The sequence below is a fragment of the Leopardus geoffroyi genome, chromosome D1, assembly GCF_018350155.1.
Source record: "Leopardus geoffroyi isolate Oge1 chromosome D1, O.geoffroyi_Oge1_pat1.0, whole genome shotgun sequence".
NCBI classification, from domain to species: Eukaryota; Metazoa; Chordata; class Mammalia; order Carnivora; family Felidae; genus Leopardus; species Leopardus geoffroyi.
In genome coordinates, this window is record NC_059329.1 from 96,049,541 (window position 1) to 96,065,233 (window position 15,693).

The 15,693-nt window shown below is 36.4% G+C and overlaps 1 protein-coding gene across 2 annotated transcripts in view; it reads left to right on the forward strand.

Annotated features, from left to right (window-relative positions):
* The window catches only part of TTC17 (tetratricopeptide repeat domain 17), a 127,346-nt gene that overhangs the window by 38,555 nt on the left and 73,098 nt on the right, over window positions 1-15,693 (forward strand). For both annotated transcript variants that reach the window (XM_045485025.1, XM_045485026.1), the window contains exons 11-15: window positions 1,045-1,191; window positions 3,265-3,380; window positions 3,537-3,702; window positions 4,904-4,981; window positions 5,118-5,342. In XM_045485025.1, the coding sequence (XP_045340981.1) occupies window positions 1,045-1,191; window positions 3,265-3,380; window positions 3,537-3,702; window positions 4,904-4,981; window positions 5,118-5,342 (732 nt within the window). The remainder of the gene's footprint in view (window positions 1-1,044; window positions 1,192-3,264; window positions 3,381-3,536; window positions 3,703-4,903; window positions 4,982-5,117; window positions 5,343-15,693) is intronic.

The window sequence follows — 15,693 nt, forward strand, 5'->3', positions numbered from 1 at the left end:
AGAGAAGCAGTTAAATAATTAAAAGATTAAAACAGCTTCTAGGGGAAGACAAACTGTGAAGAATTAATACACTTTAATCTGAAAAACTCCAGACCTCATTGAAAAAAAGAAGCAAAAATTAAGAGGCCATTTAGGGGAGAAGTAGTATAGGGACCACAAGCTTCCTGTGATTTGTCAAGTAGGTGCTAGCAGTATCCCAGGTTTTATTTTCAAAGGATGATAAGACTTACACCTCTGAGATTATAGCTCCCAGCCTTGAATCCAAGCATTATTTTAAGGGGAAAAAAGGGAATATTTATAAATGAAATAGACTAAAACCCAGGTAACTTTGGGGACATACCATTGGAAGACTCCCTGTACCAGTGTAGCGTTCAGTCTTATATATCCATAGGTTACATCTCCACTATATAGTGAAAGAATCCATTCTTTTCTACTCCCTCCCATACTGGTCCCATTTTCTTATCTAACAAGGTTTTAGAAATAAACAGAAGTTGTGGTATCCTGTAAGAATATCAAACATTGATTTACCTTGGTTTGGAGGAAGACTGTATTTATATTTGGAGTTGATTGTGTAATAGTTATAATGCCTAAATCATAGCTATATTAAACTCTTGAGCCCTTTTTTAAGTTCCGTTGTTTCTACCACAGCACACGAATTTTATAGAGTAGGAATCATTTTAGTCTAGGTAGGGGAGGGGAATAATGAGCCAAACCTCTAGATAATAAGCTCATCATTAAACCTAAAAGAGACTAAATCATGAAAAGGAAGTAATGGGACAATAAAGAAGGGAAGTAAAGAATCCATGCCATTTTCCTCATATCCCAAGGGCATAGTTGATTGAGAATCGCTAACTATGCATTTTCTAAGAGAATGGTGTTGGGACCTAGTTCTGAAAATATAAACATCTGATTGCTTTGATACTAACCTACTTTCAGATTTCCTACTGGGTTTGAGTATTCACTAATATTTTGGGTTAGGTTAAATCTTAGTCACAACTTCTTTCCTGCTTCCAATTTGATTGAACTGTTCTTTTCATTTTCTAGTTTGGCGAGGATTCATCAACCTCCAGTATGATGTCTGTGAATTTTGATGTTCAGGCAAATCAGAGTGATATCACTGATTTGGTCAAGTCGTCTCCTGTAGCCCATTCCATTCTCTGGATCTGGGGCAGGGATTCTGATGCATATAGGGTAAGAGAATGATAAAGGAGTTTTCTCAGACAAGATTTTTTAAAGCTGTCACCCTCACCTTCATTGATTAATATGGTCCCTATCACTGTTCAGCTTAGTTCCACAAACACTTATTAAACTTCTATTAAACAGAAGCCATTCTGCTAGGTAGCAGTTTAGCAAGACACAGGGTATGTCTTGAGGTCTTCTTCCAGTCAAATGGGGCATATAGACACCCTGATTTTAGTTTAAAACTTTGGGCTCTGAGTATAATTACCAACCCTAGAAAGTTTCTAAATTTGACCTAAGTATATGCTCACATATACAGTTGACCCTCAAACAACATGGGGGCTAAAGGGGCCAAACCCCCATGCAGTCAAAAATCTGTGTATAACTTTTGATTCCCCCACAACTTAAGTACTGACAGTCTACTGTTGACTGAAGCCGTACTGACAACATAAACAGTAGATTAACATGTATTTTTTGTTGTAAGTATTATATACTATATTCTTACAATAAAGTGAGAGAAAAAACATTATTAAGAAAGTCATGAGGAAGAGAAAATACAGTTTTAATACTTGCGCTACATTTATCAAAAAAATCCACGTGTAAATAGACCTGCATAGTTCAAACCTGTTATTCAAGAGTCAACTGTATTTCACTTAAAAAAAATTTTTTTTTATTTTTTAGGGAGAGAGAGACAGCATGAGCATGGGAGAGGGGTAGAAAGGGAGAGAGACAGAGGGAGGGAGGGAGGGAGGGGGAGAGAGAGAGAGAGAGAGAGAGAGAGAGAGAGAGAAAGAAAATCTTAAGCAAGCTCCGTGCTCAGTTTAGAGGCCAATGCAGGACTCAATCCCACGACCCTGGGATTATGACCTGAGCCGAAATCAAGAGTGGGATGCTCAACTGACTGAGCCACCCTGGTGCCCCTGTATTTCAGTTTTTAATCAGCATTCTTGTATCAAGCTCCCAACTGTGTGTCAGGTTGGGACTATGAATACAGTACACAAGCTCTTTGCTGGAGCTTACATTCTACCAGATGATATAGGTAATAAGTCAATAAGTGTCTTTCTAAGCTAGCTAAGAAATAAATAATCTGAGGACAGATACCATATATTTTTTATTCACTATTAAATTTTCCGAATTTAATCAGGTTTTTGTTCTAACAATTAATATGACCACTTAGATTTAGTTATATGTAATACAAATTCTCCAGAGTTTCATAGCTTCAAGATTTAAGTTTAGTGGGACGCCTGATGACTCAGTTAAGCATTGGACTTCAGCTCAGGTCATGATCTCAAGGTTCATGAGTTTGAGCACAGAGCCTGCAGATCCTCTGTCCCCCTCTCTCTCTGCCCCCTCCCCCACTTGTGTGCTCACTCTCTCTGAAAAATAAATAAACATTAAAAAAAACAGATATAAGTTTAGTAAGCCTCTGATGTATGTTATTTATATTTAGAAAAATGAACATTTTACAAATCAAAAAATTGTTAAACTTTGGCATTGGCAAAGAAAAGGTCTTAGTTCAGGGGAAGTAGTTTTCTGTGCCAGTTTTATAAGCTTATATATGCTTTCAGTTACAAATCATAAACTCTACTTCAAATTGGCTTAAAAGAAAATATGCCTCATAATATAGGACGTCCATAGATTAGAGCAAACTTCGGTTGGTTCAGCCCAGTGATATCATCAATTACCCATTTCTTTCCCTTTCAATTCACCATCCATAGTATTGGTTTCATCCTAAAGCTTGTCTTCCTCATGGTCATGAGGTGACAGCCAGCAGCAACTGGAGTAACATGTTCTTTGCTCCTATGTGGCTAAGAGACTTAGACTGGCTTTTCTTTCTCAGAAGCCCCAAGCAAGCCTCTCCTTGTATCTCATCGGGCTCAGCTGACTTAGCCCAACCCTGAACCAGTCTTAAGACCAACACTCTTCAATATAAAGAATTTTACAGTCTACCACTGTGTCTACGATTATCTTAAAATACTAAATTGTTCAAACTATCCTAGTATATTTATGTTCTTTTGAAAGTTTATTTAGCCTGTTGAAATACTGAATCCAAAGAAATTGATGAGAACTTTCTCTCTTCATTAGGACAAACAGCATATTCTGTGGCCTAAAAGAGCAGATTGTGTAGAAAGTTATCCGAGAGTCCCTATTGGTGGGGAATTGCCAACGTATTTTCTGCCTCCGGAAAACAAAGGACTCAGGCAAGTGCTGATGGATTTGGCAAAGCACTTGATTCTGCATGATTGTCATCTGGCAGTTCTTTGAGAGCACCATCCTTGGACTTGAAAGGTTAAGTCTTTATCTTGAAATCACCCAAACTTTGAAAATATGAATCTTGTTCCTTTTTCTTGTGCCAGGATCCACGAACTCAACAGTGATGATTATTCTTCAGAAGAAGAGGCCCAAACCCCTGACTGTTCCATAACTGACTTCAGAAAAAGCCAGACTCTGTCCTACTTAGTCAAAGAATTAGAGGTCCGCATGGATCTGAAAGCCAAAATGCCAGATGACCATGCACGAAAAGTAAGGCTCACTTAGGCTGGTGTTTATTGCCGTCCATACTGGGTGACTTCACAAGCCTCTTAGGCAGAACAAAAAATTGGTAGTTGTTGAACTTAAAAGTTTTTAAAACTAGAGATAGAGTTACGGAATTGGTGAAATCATTAAGAAGACAATCATGCCGTTGAAGGTGCTTCAGGGCTGCTGTTTACACAGACCACATAAGCACTCTCTCTAAGAGTGCTACAAAGATGAGCAACACAGAACTCTGTTTAGTTAAATGAAGCTCATCTACTGGAGGCCATTCTGACCACTTCAATTTAGTGGTCAAGCCTCCAGGAATTTATATAAATTGAAAGCTTGAAGATTCTCTTTCTGGCCTTATCAACCTGCTCTGGCCTTATATGAGGTCCTTAGAAGTTTGTATGAATTACAGCTACCTTACAGACATTATAGAGAAGTTCTGTTAAGCTTTGTTCTTTAATTCCTACTAGTTAATGTATAACTAGGAATGTTTTATTACTGAATATAAATTCTACATTCGATACCATACCATTCCATAGATACAAATGAAAAAATTACTTTTTTGGCAGAGAAAACACACCATCACAATAACCTTTTTAAAACGTCAATTTTAAAACTGAACAGTTACTACTTACAGTCAACAAACATTTACTGAAGCAGAAAACATTATGTGCCAGGCACTGTTTGGAATACTAGGAAAGGTAAATAGACCATGATCCCTACCGTAGAGTTGCTCACAGTTGCACAGATGTTACAGGACCATAGAGCAATTGAGATCCAGTGCTTTTCCCACTAGAAAAGATAGAAGATTTTTTATTGTATCAAGTATTAGATGCTATTGTCTTTTGAAAAATTTCTCTTTTGATTTTGGACACTTATGTTGACTTTAATGGGGTATGGTATATCACCTTAATAATGTATGTGGTATACATCTTTTAACATGTTTTAGTTAAAGGAAACTAGGGTATTCATATAAGCAGGTCAACACCTGTTGGTATGCTGATGACCTCATGTTTTTATATATGTATGTGTGTGTATATATATGTGTGTGTGTGTGTGTGTATCTATATATATGTTTATAAATATCTATTCAAATTAGCTGTTCCTGAGGAGCTCAAGTCAAGACTGCTATCTGTAGAATTCTTTCAAATGTCTTCCCTGTTATTTTCAATTGAGTCAGTCTTCCTTTTGATGTTTTCAGATTTTGCTTTCCCGTATTAATAACTATACTATCCCAGAAGAAGAAATTGGGTCTTTCTTATTTCATGCTATTAATAAGGTAAGTCACCTACTTTAGACATCTGAAATTTAAATGCTTAGTAATTGTAATTAAAAGTTAAACTGCATGCACTAAAAATCTGTCATAACAAGTACTATATTCTTGCATTAACTGAGGTATTTTGGGTTTTTTTCAGCCAAATGCTCCTGTCTGGCTGATACTCAATGAAGCTGGACTCTACTGGAGAGCAGTAGGAAACAGCACTTTTGCTATTGCTTGTCTTCAGAGGGCTTTGAATTTGGCTCCACTTCAGTACCAGGACATTCCTCTTGTGAACTTGGCCAACCTTTTGATTCACTATGGCCTCCATCTTGATGCCACTAAGCTGCTACTTCAGGCTTTGGCCATCAATAGCTCTGAGGTGAGGTTTTATGTTTGTAGCTCCATGTACTGTGTCGTGGTACTCAAATTCAGAGCACAATTTGTATTTTTCTGGGGAGGGCATAAAAAAAAATCTCGCATATTTTTCAGAGCAGAATTTGCATATTTTGAGATGGCATAAAACAGATTTTGTTTCATTTTATTTCTGATGTATTCATTTATTTTTTTGTATTGATTTGTTTTATTTTGTACAAATGTAGAATCATGCTAATTATATTTTTCTGTATCTTGCCATTACAGCAATATATCCCTGATATATTTTAGATGTATTTAATTTCTTTTTTCTTAATTTTAATTCCAATGAAGTTAACATGCAGTGTTATATTAGCTGTACAATGTAGTGATTCAACAATTCCATACATCACCAGTGTTCATCACAAGTGCACTCCTTTTTTTTTTTTTTAATGTTTATTTACTTATTTTGAGAAAGAGAGAGTGTGAGAGCATGAGCGAGCACAGGCGAGCATGGGGCAGAGAGATTGGGGAGTGGGGGAGAGCACATGCATACTTGTGAGAGCACAGGGGAGGGGCAGAGAGAGGGAGAGAATCTCAGGCTCCATGCTGTCAGTGCAGAGCCCCATGCAGAGTTCCATCTCCCTAACTGTGAGATCATGAACCTGAGCCAAAATCCAGAGTCAGGTGCTCAACCGAGTCACCCAGGTGCCCCTCAAGTATGCTCCTTAATTCCCATCATCTGTTTCACCCATCATCCCCCTGCCCACCTCCCTTCTGGTAACCATCAGGTTGTTCTCTATAGTTAAGAGTCTGTTTCTCAGTTTGTCTCTCTCTCTCTCTCTTTTTTTTCTTTTGCCTGTTTGTTTTGTTCCTTAAATTTTACATTTGAGTTAAATCATATGGTATTTGTCTTTCTCTGTCTTATTTCACTTAGCATTACATTCTCTGTCTTCATCCATCTCATTGCAAATGGCAAGATTTCACCCTTTCTTATGACTGGTTAATATTTCATTGTGTATATACACCTCACTTTCTTTGTCCATTCATCAATCAATGGATATTTGGGCTGCTTCCATATCTTGGCTATTGTAAACATCAACATAGGGGTTCATATACCCTTTTGAATCCCTTTGAATTAGTGTTTTTTTAATTCTTTGGATAAATATCCAGTAGTGTGATTACTGGATCATAGGGTAAGGGGGTTTTTTTGGTTTTTGTTTTTTTAATGTTTTAAGGAACTTACTGTTTTCCGCAGTGGTTGCACCAGTTTGCATTCCCACCAACAGTGTACAGGGGTTCCTTTTCTCCACATCTTTGCCAACACTTGATGTTTCTTGTGTTTTTCATTTTAGCTATTCTGATAAGTATGAGGTGATACCTCATTGTGGTTTTGATTTGCATTTCCCTGATGATGAGTGAGGTTGAATATCTTTTCATGTGTCTGTTGCCCATCTGGATGTCTTCTTTGGAGAAATGTCTGTTCATGTCTTCTGCCCATTTTTTAACTGGATTATTTGTTTTTTGGGTGTTGAGTTGTATCAGTTCTTTATATATTTTGAATACTAACCCTTTACCAGATATGTCATTTGCAAATATGTTAATTGTTTGTTAATTGTTTTGTTAATTGTTTCCTTCACTGTGCAGAAACTTTTTATTTTGAAGTAGTCCCAATAGTTTATCTTTGCTTTTATTTCCCTTGCCTCAGAGACATATCTAGAAAAATGTTGCTATGGCAGGTGTCAGAGAAATTGCTGCCTGTGCTCTCTTCTAGGAGTTTTATGGTTTCAGGTCTCACATTTAGGTCTTTAATCCATTTTGAGTTTATTTTTCTGTATGATTTAGAAGGTGGTCCAATTTTATTATTTTGCATATACCTGACCAGTTTTCCCAATACCATTTGTTGAAGAAATATTGGATATTCTTCCCTGCTTTGTCAAATATTAATTGGCCATACAATTGTGGGTTTATTCCTGGGTTTTCTATCCTGTTCCATTGTGTATCTCTTTTTGTGCCAATACCATACTGTTTGGATTAGTACAGCTTCGTAATATAATTTGAAGTCCAGAATTGTGATTCCTCTAGCTTTGCTTTGCTTTTTCAAAATTGCTCTGGCCATTTGGGGTCTTTTGTGGTTATATATTAATCTTAGGATTTTTCTAATTCTGCGAAAAATGCTGTTGGTGTTTTGATAAGGATTGCACTAAATGGGTAGATTGCTTTGAGTAGCATAGACATCTTAATAATATTTGTTGTACCAATTCATGACTATGGAATGTCTTTCCATTTCTTTTTGTCATCTTCAGTTTCTTCCTTCAGTGTTTTGTAGTTTTCAGAGTACAGGTCTTTCACCTCTTCAGTTAGGTTTATTCCTAAGTATCTTACTATTTTCAATGCAACTGTAAATGGGGTTGTTTGGTTAATTTCTCTTTCTGCTGGTTCATTATAGTGTATAGAAGTGCAACAGATTTCTGCACATTGATTTTGTATACTACAACTTTACTGAATTCATTTATCAGTTCTAGTTGTTTCTTGGTGGAGACTTTAGACTTTTTATTTTATTTTATTTTTTTAATTTACATCCAAATTAGTTAGCTAGACATTTCTATATATGGTATCATGTCATCTGCAGATAGTGAAAGTTTTACTTCTTCCATACTAGTTTGGATGCCTTTTATTTCTTTTTGTTGTCTGGCTGCTATGGCTAGAACATCTAGTACTATGTTGAATAAAAGTGGTGAGAGTGGACATCTTCATCTTGTTCCTAAAATTAGAGGGGAAGCTCTGATTTTTCCCATTGAGTATTTGGGTTTTTCATATATGGCCTTTATTATGTTGAGGTATGTTCCCTCTAAACCTACTTTGTTGAGGGCTCTGATTGTCAATGGATATTATACCTTGTCAAATGCTTTTTCTATGTTTATTGAATTGATCATATGGTTTTTATTCTTTCTCATTGATGTGATGTATCATATTGATTGACTTGCAAATACTGAACCACCCTTGCATCCCAGGAATAAATCTCACTTGATTGTGGTGAATGACTTTTTTAATGTATTGTTGGATTGAGTTTGCTGGTATTTTTTGTATCTATGTTCGTCAGAGATCTTGGCCTATAGTTGTCTTGTGTGTGTGTGTGTGTGTGTGTGTGTGTGTGTGTGTGTGTGTGTCTGTGATTTATTTTAAATGACTGAAATTTATAATTACGTGGTTAATTTACTTGTAAGAACTGATGTTTAAATAAGAATGATCTAGCTACTGGGGCGCCTGGTGACTCAGCTAAGCGTCCAACTTCTGCTTAGGTCATGATCTCACCGTTCATGAGTTCAAGCCCAACGTGGAGCTCTGTGCTGACAGCTCAGAGCCTAAAGCCTGCTTAGGATTCTGTGTCTCCCTCTCTCTCTCTGTCCCTCCCCCACTCATGCTCTGTCTTTCTTGCCTTCAAAAATAAATAAACATTAAAAAAAATTTTTTTTAAAGAATGATATAGCTACTAAAGATATACTGCTACTTTTTTGTCAATGTGAAACATCTGGTTCTTTTTTTATCCTTCTCATCACAGCATGCATGCTGCTTAATATTATACTGTTTTACAACTTTAATTTATAGATGTCTTTTCAGCAACTAAGCCAGAGCACAGTTTAAAGGTTGTATTGATAAGAATAGGTAAATGGATAATATTCATGCCCTGAACTTTCCACATGCAGGCCATGGAGTTAATCACTCCTGTGCAGTTAGTTACTTTTGTTCATAGTTTCTAAGATACCACTTCTTTTTCCATATTTTAACATCTCTGAAATAAGGATGCATGTTACAATTGATGACATCTTCGTTTGATAAAATACAGTTATAATAAATACATAGTTAAACTGCTTTTATACCCAGTGTTTAACTCTTTGTAAATTTTATATCCAAAGAAACTTTTAGAAGAAATGTGCCTGAGTGGTTTAAGTTTATCTGTGGTATTATTAGAACTAATTTTTTTTTTTTTGAGTATGAGAAGAAAGTATTGCCTGTTAAGAATTTCCTTTTAAATATACAAATTCACAAGTGGATTTTAAGTGAAGGTTTACAATTGCTATACTATACAACAGGCCAAGCGCCAAAAAAGTATAGCAAATATTTATCAAATGTTTGCTGTGTGCCAGGTGCAGGTACAGTGAGAACAGATGCTATATAAAAGGGATGTGATGATTGGGCGCCCAAAGGAAGGCTAACACAGTTGTATTCCCCCAATACCTGTTTCGCTTTCTACTGCCACCAGCTAAGGCAATCAGTATTCTTCTAAAGAAAAAAGAGCTCCCTTAGAGATTAGTTGTGGTACTACAGTAATAATAAAAAGATAAATCAGTGGATCAGAGTAGATATCACAGAAATATAATCAGCACCCCACCCCCAAATGTCAACATTTGGAAATAATTCCTGTATTTCTTCTAACCAAATAATTCATAGTGTTGCAACACTATTGTACTGGTGATCGTTAAAGATTATTATATAAAAAAGTTTCAGTACCAGACAGTTTTTATTAGCCATCAATAATGACTCTATATGAATTTATATATCACAGCTTACTCCTCACTTGTTGGATATTTAGGTTCCACAGTGCATAGCTGTTATCAATAATAATTTTCTGCATAAGGCCTTTTCTGTATTCCAGATAATTTTCTTAGGAAAGATTGCTAGCAGTGGAATTACTAAGTCAATGAGAGAATGAATGTTATGATGGCTTTGATACAAAATGCCAAACATCTACCAAAAGATTTGGGCCAATATATATTTCCATAATCAAGGTCGGAAAATATTCATTTCCTGTGTATCTTCACCGAATTGGGCACATGAATTAACTGGTAACTTTTAATTGATTGCTTATTAGAGCCAGGCACCATAACGATCAATTGACATGTGATAACTCATTTAATCCTCAACAACAACCCTGTATGTACGATTTACCCATTTGATAGATAAACTCAAAAGGATTTACCAGAAGTCACAGAGCTTGGATTTGAACTCAGGGAGATTAGCCACAGAACTCATGCTCTTTAGCATGTATTGCCTCTGAGTAAACATTTGTAAAACAAGTTTACTTTAAAAAATTTCACTTCTATTTTGTAACATAAATTTCTTTATCCTTTAATTGTATTTTTGTTTTTGTTGTTTCCTAAAGATTTTATGTTTTTTAAGTAATCTCTACAGTCAGTGTGGGGCTCAAACCTACAACCCTGAGATTAAGAGTCGCATGCTCCACTGAGTCAGCCAGGCACCCCTTTAATTGCATTTTTTTTTAGATACTTTTCTTCTTCTTTTTTTTTTTTTTTTTTTAGTTTTTTTAAGTTTATTTATTGATTTTGAGAGAGAAAGAGAGACAGCATGAGCAGGGTAGCGACAGAGAGAGAGGGAGAGAGAGAGAATCCCAAGCAGGCTCTGTGTTGTCAGTGTAGAACCCCATGTAGGGCCTGGACCCACAAACCGTGAGATCATGACCCTAGCAGAAATCAAAAGTCAGACACTTGGGGCACATGAGTGGCTCAGTTGGTTAAGCATCCCACTTTGGTTCAGGTCACGTTCACATGGTTCATGAGTTCAAACCCCACGTCATTGGGCTCTGTGCTGACAGCTCAGAGCCTGGAGCCTGCTTTGAATTCTGTCTCCCTCTCTCTCTGCCCCTCTTCTGCTCACGCTCTGCCTCTCTCTCAAAAATAATAAAAATAAAAAAATAAAAAAGAGATGCCACGCAGGTGCCCCAATTATATTTTTAAAGTAAAAGTTGTGTATGCATTTTGCTCATTTTCTTTTGATTTTTATTATTAGATTTAAGGTGTTTTCACAAGATGTGTGAAAACAAGTAGTTCTATTTTAGTTTTGCTATTACTTGTCTTCAAATAGTTGACTCTCGGGGCACCTGGGTGGCTCAGTTGGTTAAGTGTCCGACTTCAGCTCAGGTCATGATCTCTCGGTCTATGAGTTCGAGCCCCATGTCAGGCTCTGTGCTGACAGCTCAGAGTCTGGAGCCTGCTTCGGATCCTATGTCTCCCTCTCTCTCTGCCCCACTCCTGCTCATGCTTTGTCTCTTCATCTTTCAAAACTGAATACATGCTAAAAAAAAAAAAAATTATAAATAAATAAACAGTTAACTCTACAATATGCTAAAATATTTCCCTATGTTGTCTTCAAGACAATTTGTAGCTTTAGGTTTTACATTTAGGTTTGTAATCCATTTCAAGTTAAATTTTTTTTTTGTACTGGGAGGTAGAGATCAAAGTTCATTCATCAGAGTTCATATCACATAGGTATCCAGTTGTTCTAGCACCATATCTTGATAACTCTATCATTTCCCGTTGAATCACCTATCACCTTTGCTCCGAACTGCAGACTTCTTTATCCGACATCTTACTTGACATCTCCATGTGGATGTCTAAAACACACTTTAAAACTAAAGGCCCTTGGGGCGCCTGGGTGGCGCAGTCGGTTAAGCGTCCGACTTCAGCCAGGTCACGATCTCGCGGTTCGTGAGTTCGAGCCCCGCGTCGGGCTCTGTGCTGATGGCTCAGAGCCTGGAGCCTGTTTCCGATTCTGTGTCTCCCTCTCTCTCTGCCCCTCCCCCCGTTCATGCTCTGTCTCTCTCTGTCCCAAAAAAAATAAATAAAAGTTGAAAAAAATTAAAAAAAAAAAAAATAAAAAAATAAAACTAAAGGCCCAAACTAAGCTCCTTAACATCATTCCAATCTTTACTGCTCAGTCTTTCCCATTTCAGGAAACAGTAAAGCCTGTAGCTCAGGACAAAAGCTTGGAGCCGTCCTTCATACCTTTTTCTCTCTCAGGGTAATTAACCTTGCTAATATTTTCAAAATATTTCACTATTTATCATCATCTCCATTGCCAGGCTGTCTGATCCAAACCACTATTATCTTTTATCTGGATTATTTCATTAGCCTCCTAACAGTGTCTTTGCTTTTGGCCTTTGTCCCCTTACAGTCTCTTCACAATACAGCAACCAGTGAATCCTTATAAAAAGTCAGATGTTGTCATTTTGTCTGTTCAGATCTCTGCAGTGGCACTCCATATAACTCATAGTAAAAGACAAGAATTTATAATAGTGTAGAAGATCCTACATGACCTTATTACTTTTCTGACCTCATCCCCATGAAATCATTCCTTTGCTCATTCTGTTTTAACTACTTGGCCTGTCTGCAGTTCCTTGAGCATACTAGGCGTGCTCCCACCTCAGTGCCTTTATACTTTATATTCTCTCTGGAATACTCCACCAAGATTCTTGAGAGCTTGCTTCATCTCCTTAAAATCCTTTAAAATACTAACTTCTCAGTAAGTCTTTCCCTTACTACTCTATTAAAAATGGCACTCCACACCCCACTGTGGTCTACTTAATGTCTCTTCCCTGCTGTGCTCTTCTCCATCACATTTTTCTCATACTTGCGTGATACCCTCATGGTTTCATGACACTTGACTATTAGGTCTTCTAAGGCAGTGACTTATGTTTCTTATTTTCTGCTGTATCCCCAGTGTCCAAAACAATGTCTAAAACATTAGTAAACACACAGTAATTATTTTCTAGATGAAATGATGAAAATTCTTTTTTTTTTTTTTTTTTTTTTTTTTTTTACAAAATGGTAATTAGTTTATCTCAGTGTAAGATATTTGCACAACCATCATTCTGGTCATAGGAATAGACATTTGTTTCCCTATGTAAAAATATAAAGACACTTTGAAATCTAAGTCTAAATTAGAAATCTAAGTCTAAATTTGAGTTTGTATCTGGGTATGAACCATTAAGTAAGATTTTAAATGTAATCTGAGAGCTACTTTGATTATACCTCTGTAATCTGGAATATTTTATACATCTTGGCTTGGTTATAGTGAGACATTTTGGATGACCTTAACAGCCTGAATCAAAAGCAAGTAGTTGTATAAATCATAGGTATTGCTTTTCATAGGGGTATATTGCACAACTTGAGAACAAAACATTCTTAGATCCTTTAAAATATTTTTAATGATAAAGTAAGTGTAGAATAAATGGTTTGTACACAAGCAAATACAAATTACCTGGCATTAGGTGTATTTCAACTGAAATGACCTGAACCAAATACTTTGGGTTGCTTATGAAAACAGTAACAACAAACATTTGAAAAATAGAATACAAAAACTATTTATAATAGCATCAAAATATCATATATCTAGAAATAAATTCAAAGAGAAGATGTATAAGGTTTCTATACCGGATTGTAAAACATTACTAAGAAAAAGAAGCCCTAAATAAGTGGAAAGAGACACTATGTTCATGGATGGGAAGATTCAGTATTGTTAAGATGTAAAATCTCTCCAGATTTATAAATTCAATCCCAAGCTCCTGGCACTTAATGCATATGTATGCGTAAATGGGTAAGTTGATTCTAAAATCTATGCAGAAATGGATCCAGAATAGCCAAAATATTTGTGAGTGAGGGGGAGAAAAAACAGAGTTGGAAGACTTCTATGACTAGATTTCAAGACTTGCCGTAATTAAGTCAGTATGGTATTGGCCCAAGGATACTCAAATATATCAATGGAACACATTAAAAAATTTCAAATAGGCCCCTACATATAAGGTCACCTGACATATGACAAAGGCACACTAATAGTTTAGGGGGATGGGGGCATCTTTTGGTTTTCCAGTAAGTAGTGCTGGAATACTTACTTGGATATCCCTATGGAAAAAGGAATGAACCTTGACTCCTCTCTCACTTTGTACACAGAATTAAATTGAAGTGGATCATGCACCAAAATGTGAAAGATGAAACAATAAAGCTTCTTAATGAAAACATAAAAGGAGGTCTTCATGATGTTACAGTAGGCAAAGATTTTTAAAAGCACTAACTGAAAAAAGAAGCACAAACTGTAAAATACATATTTTTATAAATATGTAAATATTTTATATATATGCATATATGCAAAAATTGAACTTCATTAAAATTAAGAAGTCCTGTTTATCAGAGATACCAGTAAGAGAATAAAAAGGCAAACCCCAGATTGGGAGAAGATACTTGCAATAAATATTTCCAATGAAGGACTCATATCTAGTGCACATATAAAGAACTCTTTCAAATTAGGAAGAAAAACACAGCCTACTTTTTTTTAATGGGGAAAACAACAGGCACTTCAGAAATGAGGAAATTCAAATGACCAATAAGCACATGAAAAAATACTCAACATCATTACTGATACAAGTTAAAAACCACATTGAGATGATACTTTATCATCTCACTAAACCAGCTAAATTTAAAAGACTGGGACAATACCAAGTCAGTAAATTCTCCTACTTGCCGGTAGGAATGTAAATTTGTACGTCTGCTTTAGAAAACTGTTTGTTTGTAACCCATAAAACTAAATATATGCCTACCTTAAGACCCACTGCAAAGTATATAGCCAAGGAAAATTAGTACGTACATCTGTCAAAAGATAGTTGCAAGAATGTTCATAGTAGCTTTATTCATAATGGTCCCAAATTGGAAACAATCCAAATCTTATCAGAAGGAGAAGGGATAAGCAAACTATGTATATTCACATGGTAAATATTGCATATCAATTTTTTAAAAAAATAAACTGATAACCCAAAAAACACTCCGTTTCTTAAGCCTTAGATATTGTACTGACTGAATCTACAAAAGGGTACAAGATTATATACACATAAAAGGGAAATATGCTGTTTGATTCCATTTATATGAAGTTTAAGAACAGGCAGAGCTAATCTATGGTGATAGAACATCACCACAGTAGTTACCTCTAGGATTAGGGTTGGGTTGCCAAGGGAATCTTTTTTTTAATCTTTTTTTTTTTTTTTTAATGTTTTATTCATTTTTGAGACAGAGAGAGACAGAGCATGAACGGGGGAGGGGCAGAGAGAGAGGGAGACACAGAATTGGAAGCAGGCTCCAGGCTCTGAGCCATCAGCCCAGAGCCCGACGCGGGGCTCGAACTCACGGACCGCGAGATCGTGACCTGGCTGAAGTCGGACGCTTAACCGACTGCGCCACCCAGGCGCCCCGAAGGGAATCTTTTTTATCTTAAGTTTATTTATTTATTTTGGGGGGGGGGGCAGAGAGAGAAGGAGGGAGAAAGAATCCCAAACAAGGCTCCACACTGTCAGCACTATCACACGAGGCTTGAACTCACAAACTGCGAGATCATGACCTGAGCTGAAATCAAGATGGATGCTTAACCGACTGAGCCACCCAGGTGCCCCTTCCCAAGGGAATCTTTTGAGGTATTAGAAACATTCTAAATGTTTTATATCTTGAGATGAGTGCTGGTTACAGGGATATATATGCATATAAAAATTCATTGAACTGTACACTTAAGACTAGTATATATTACACTATGTATTTTTT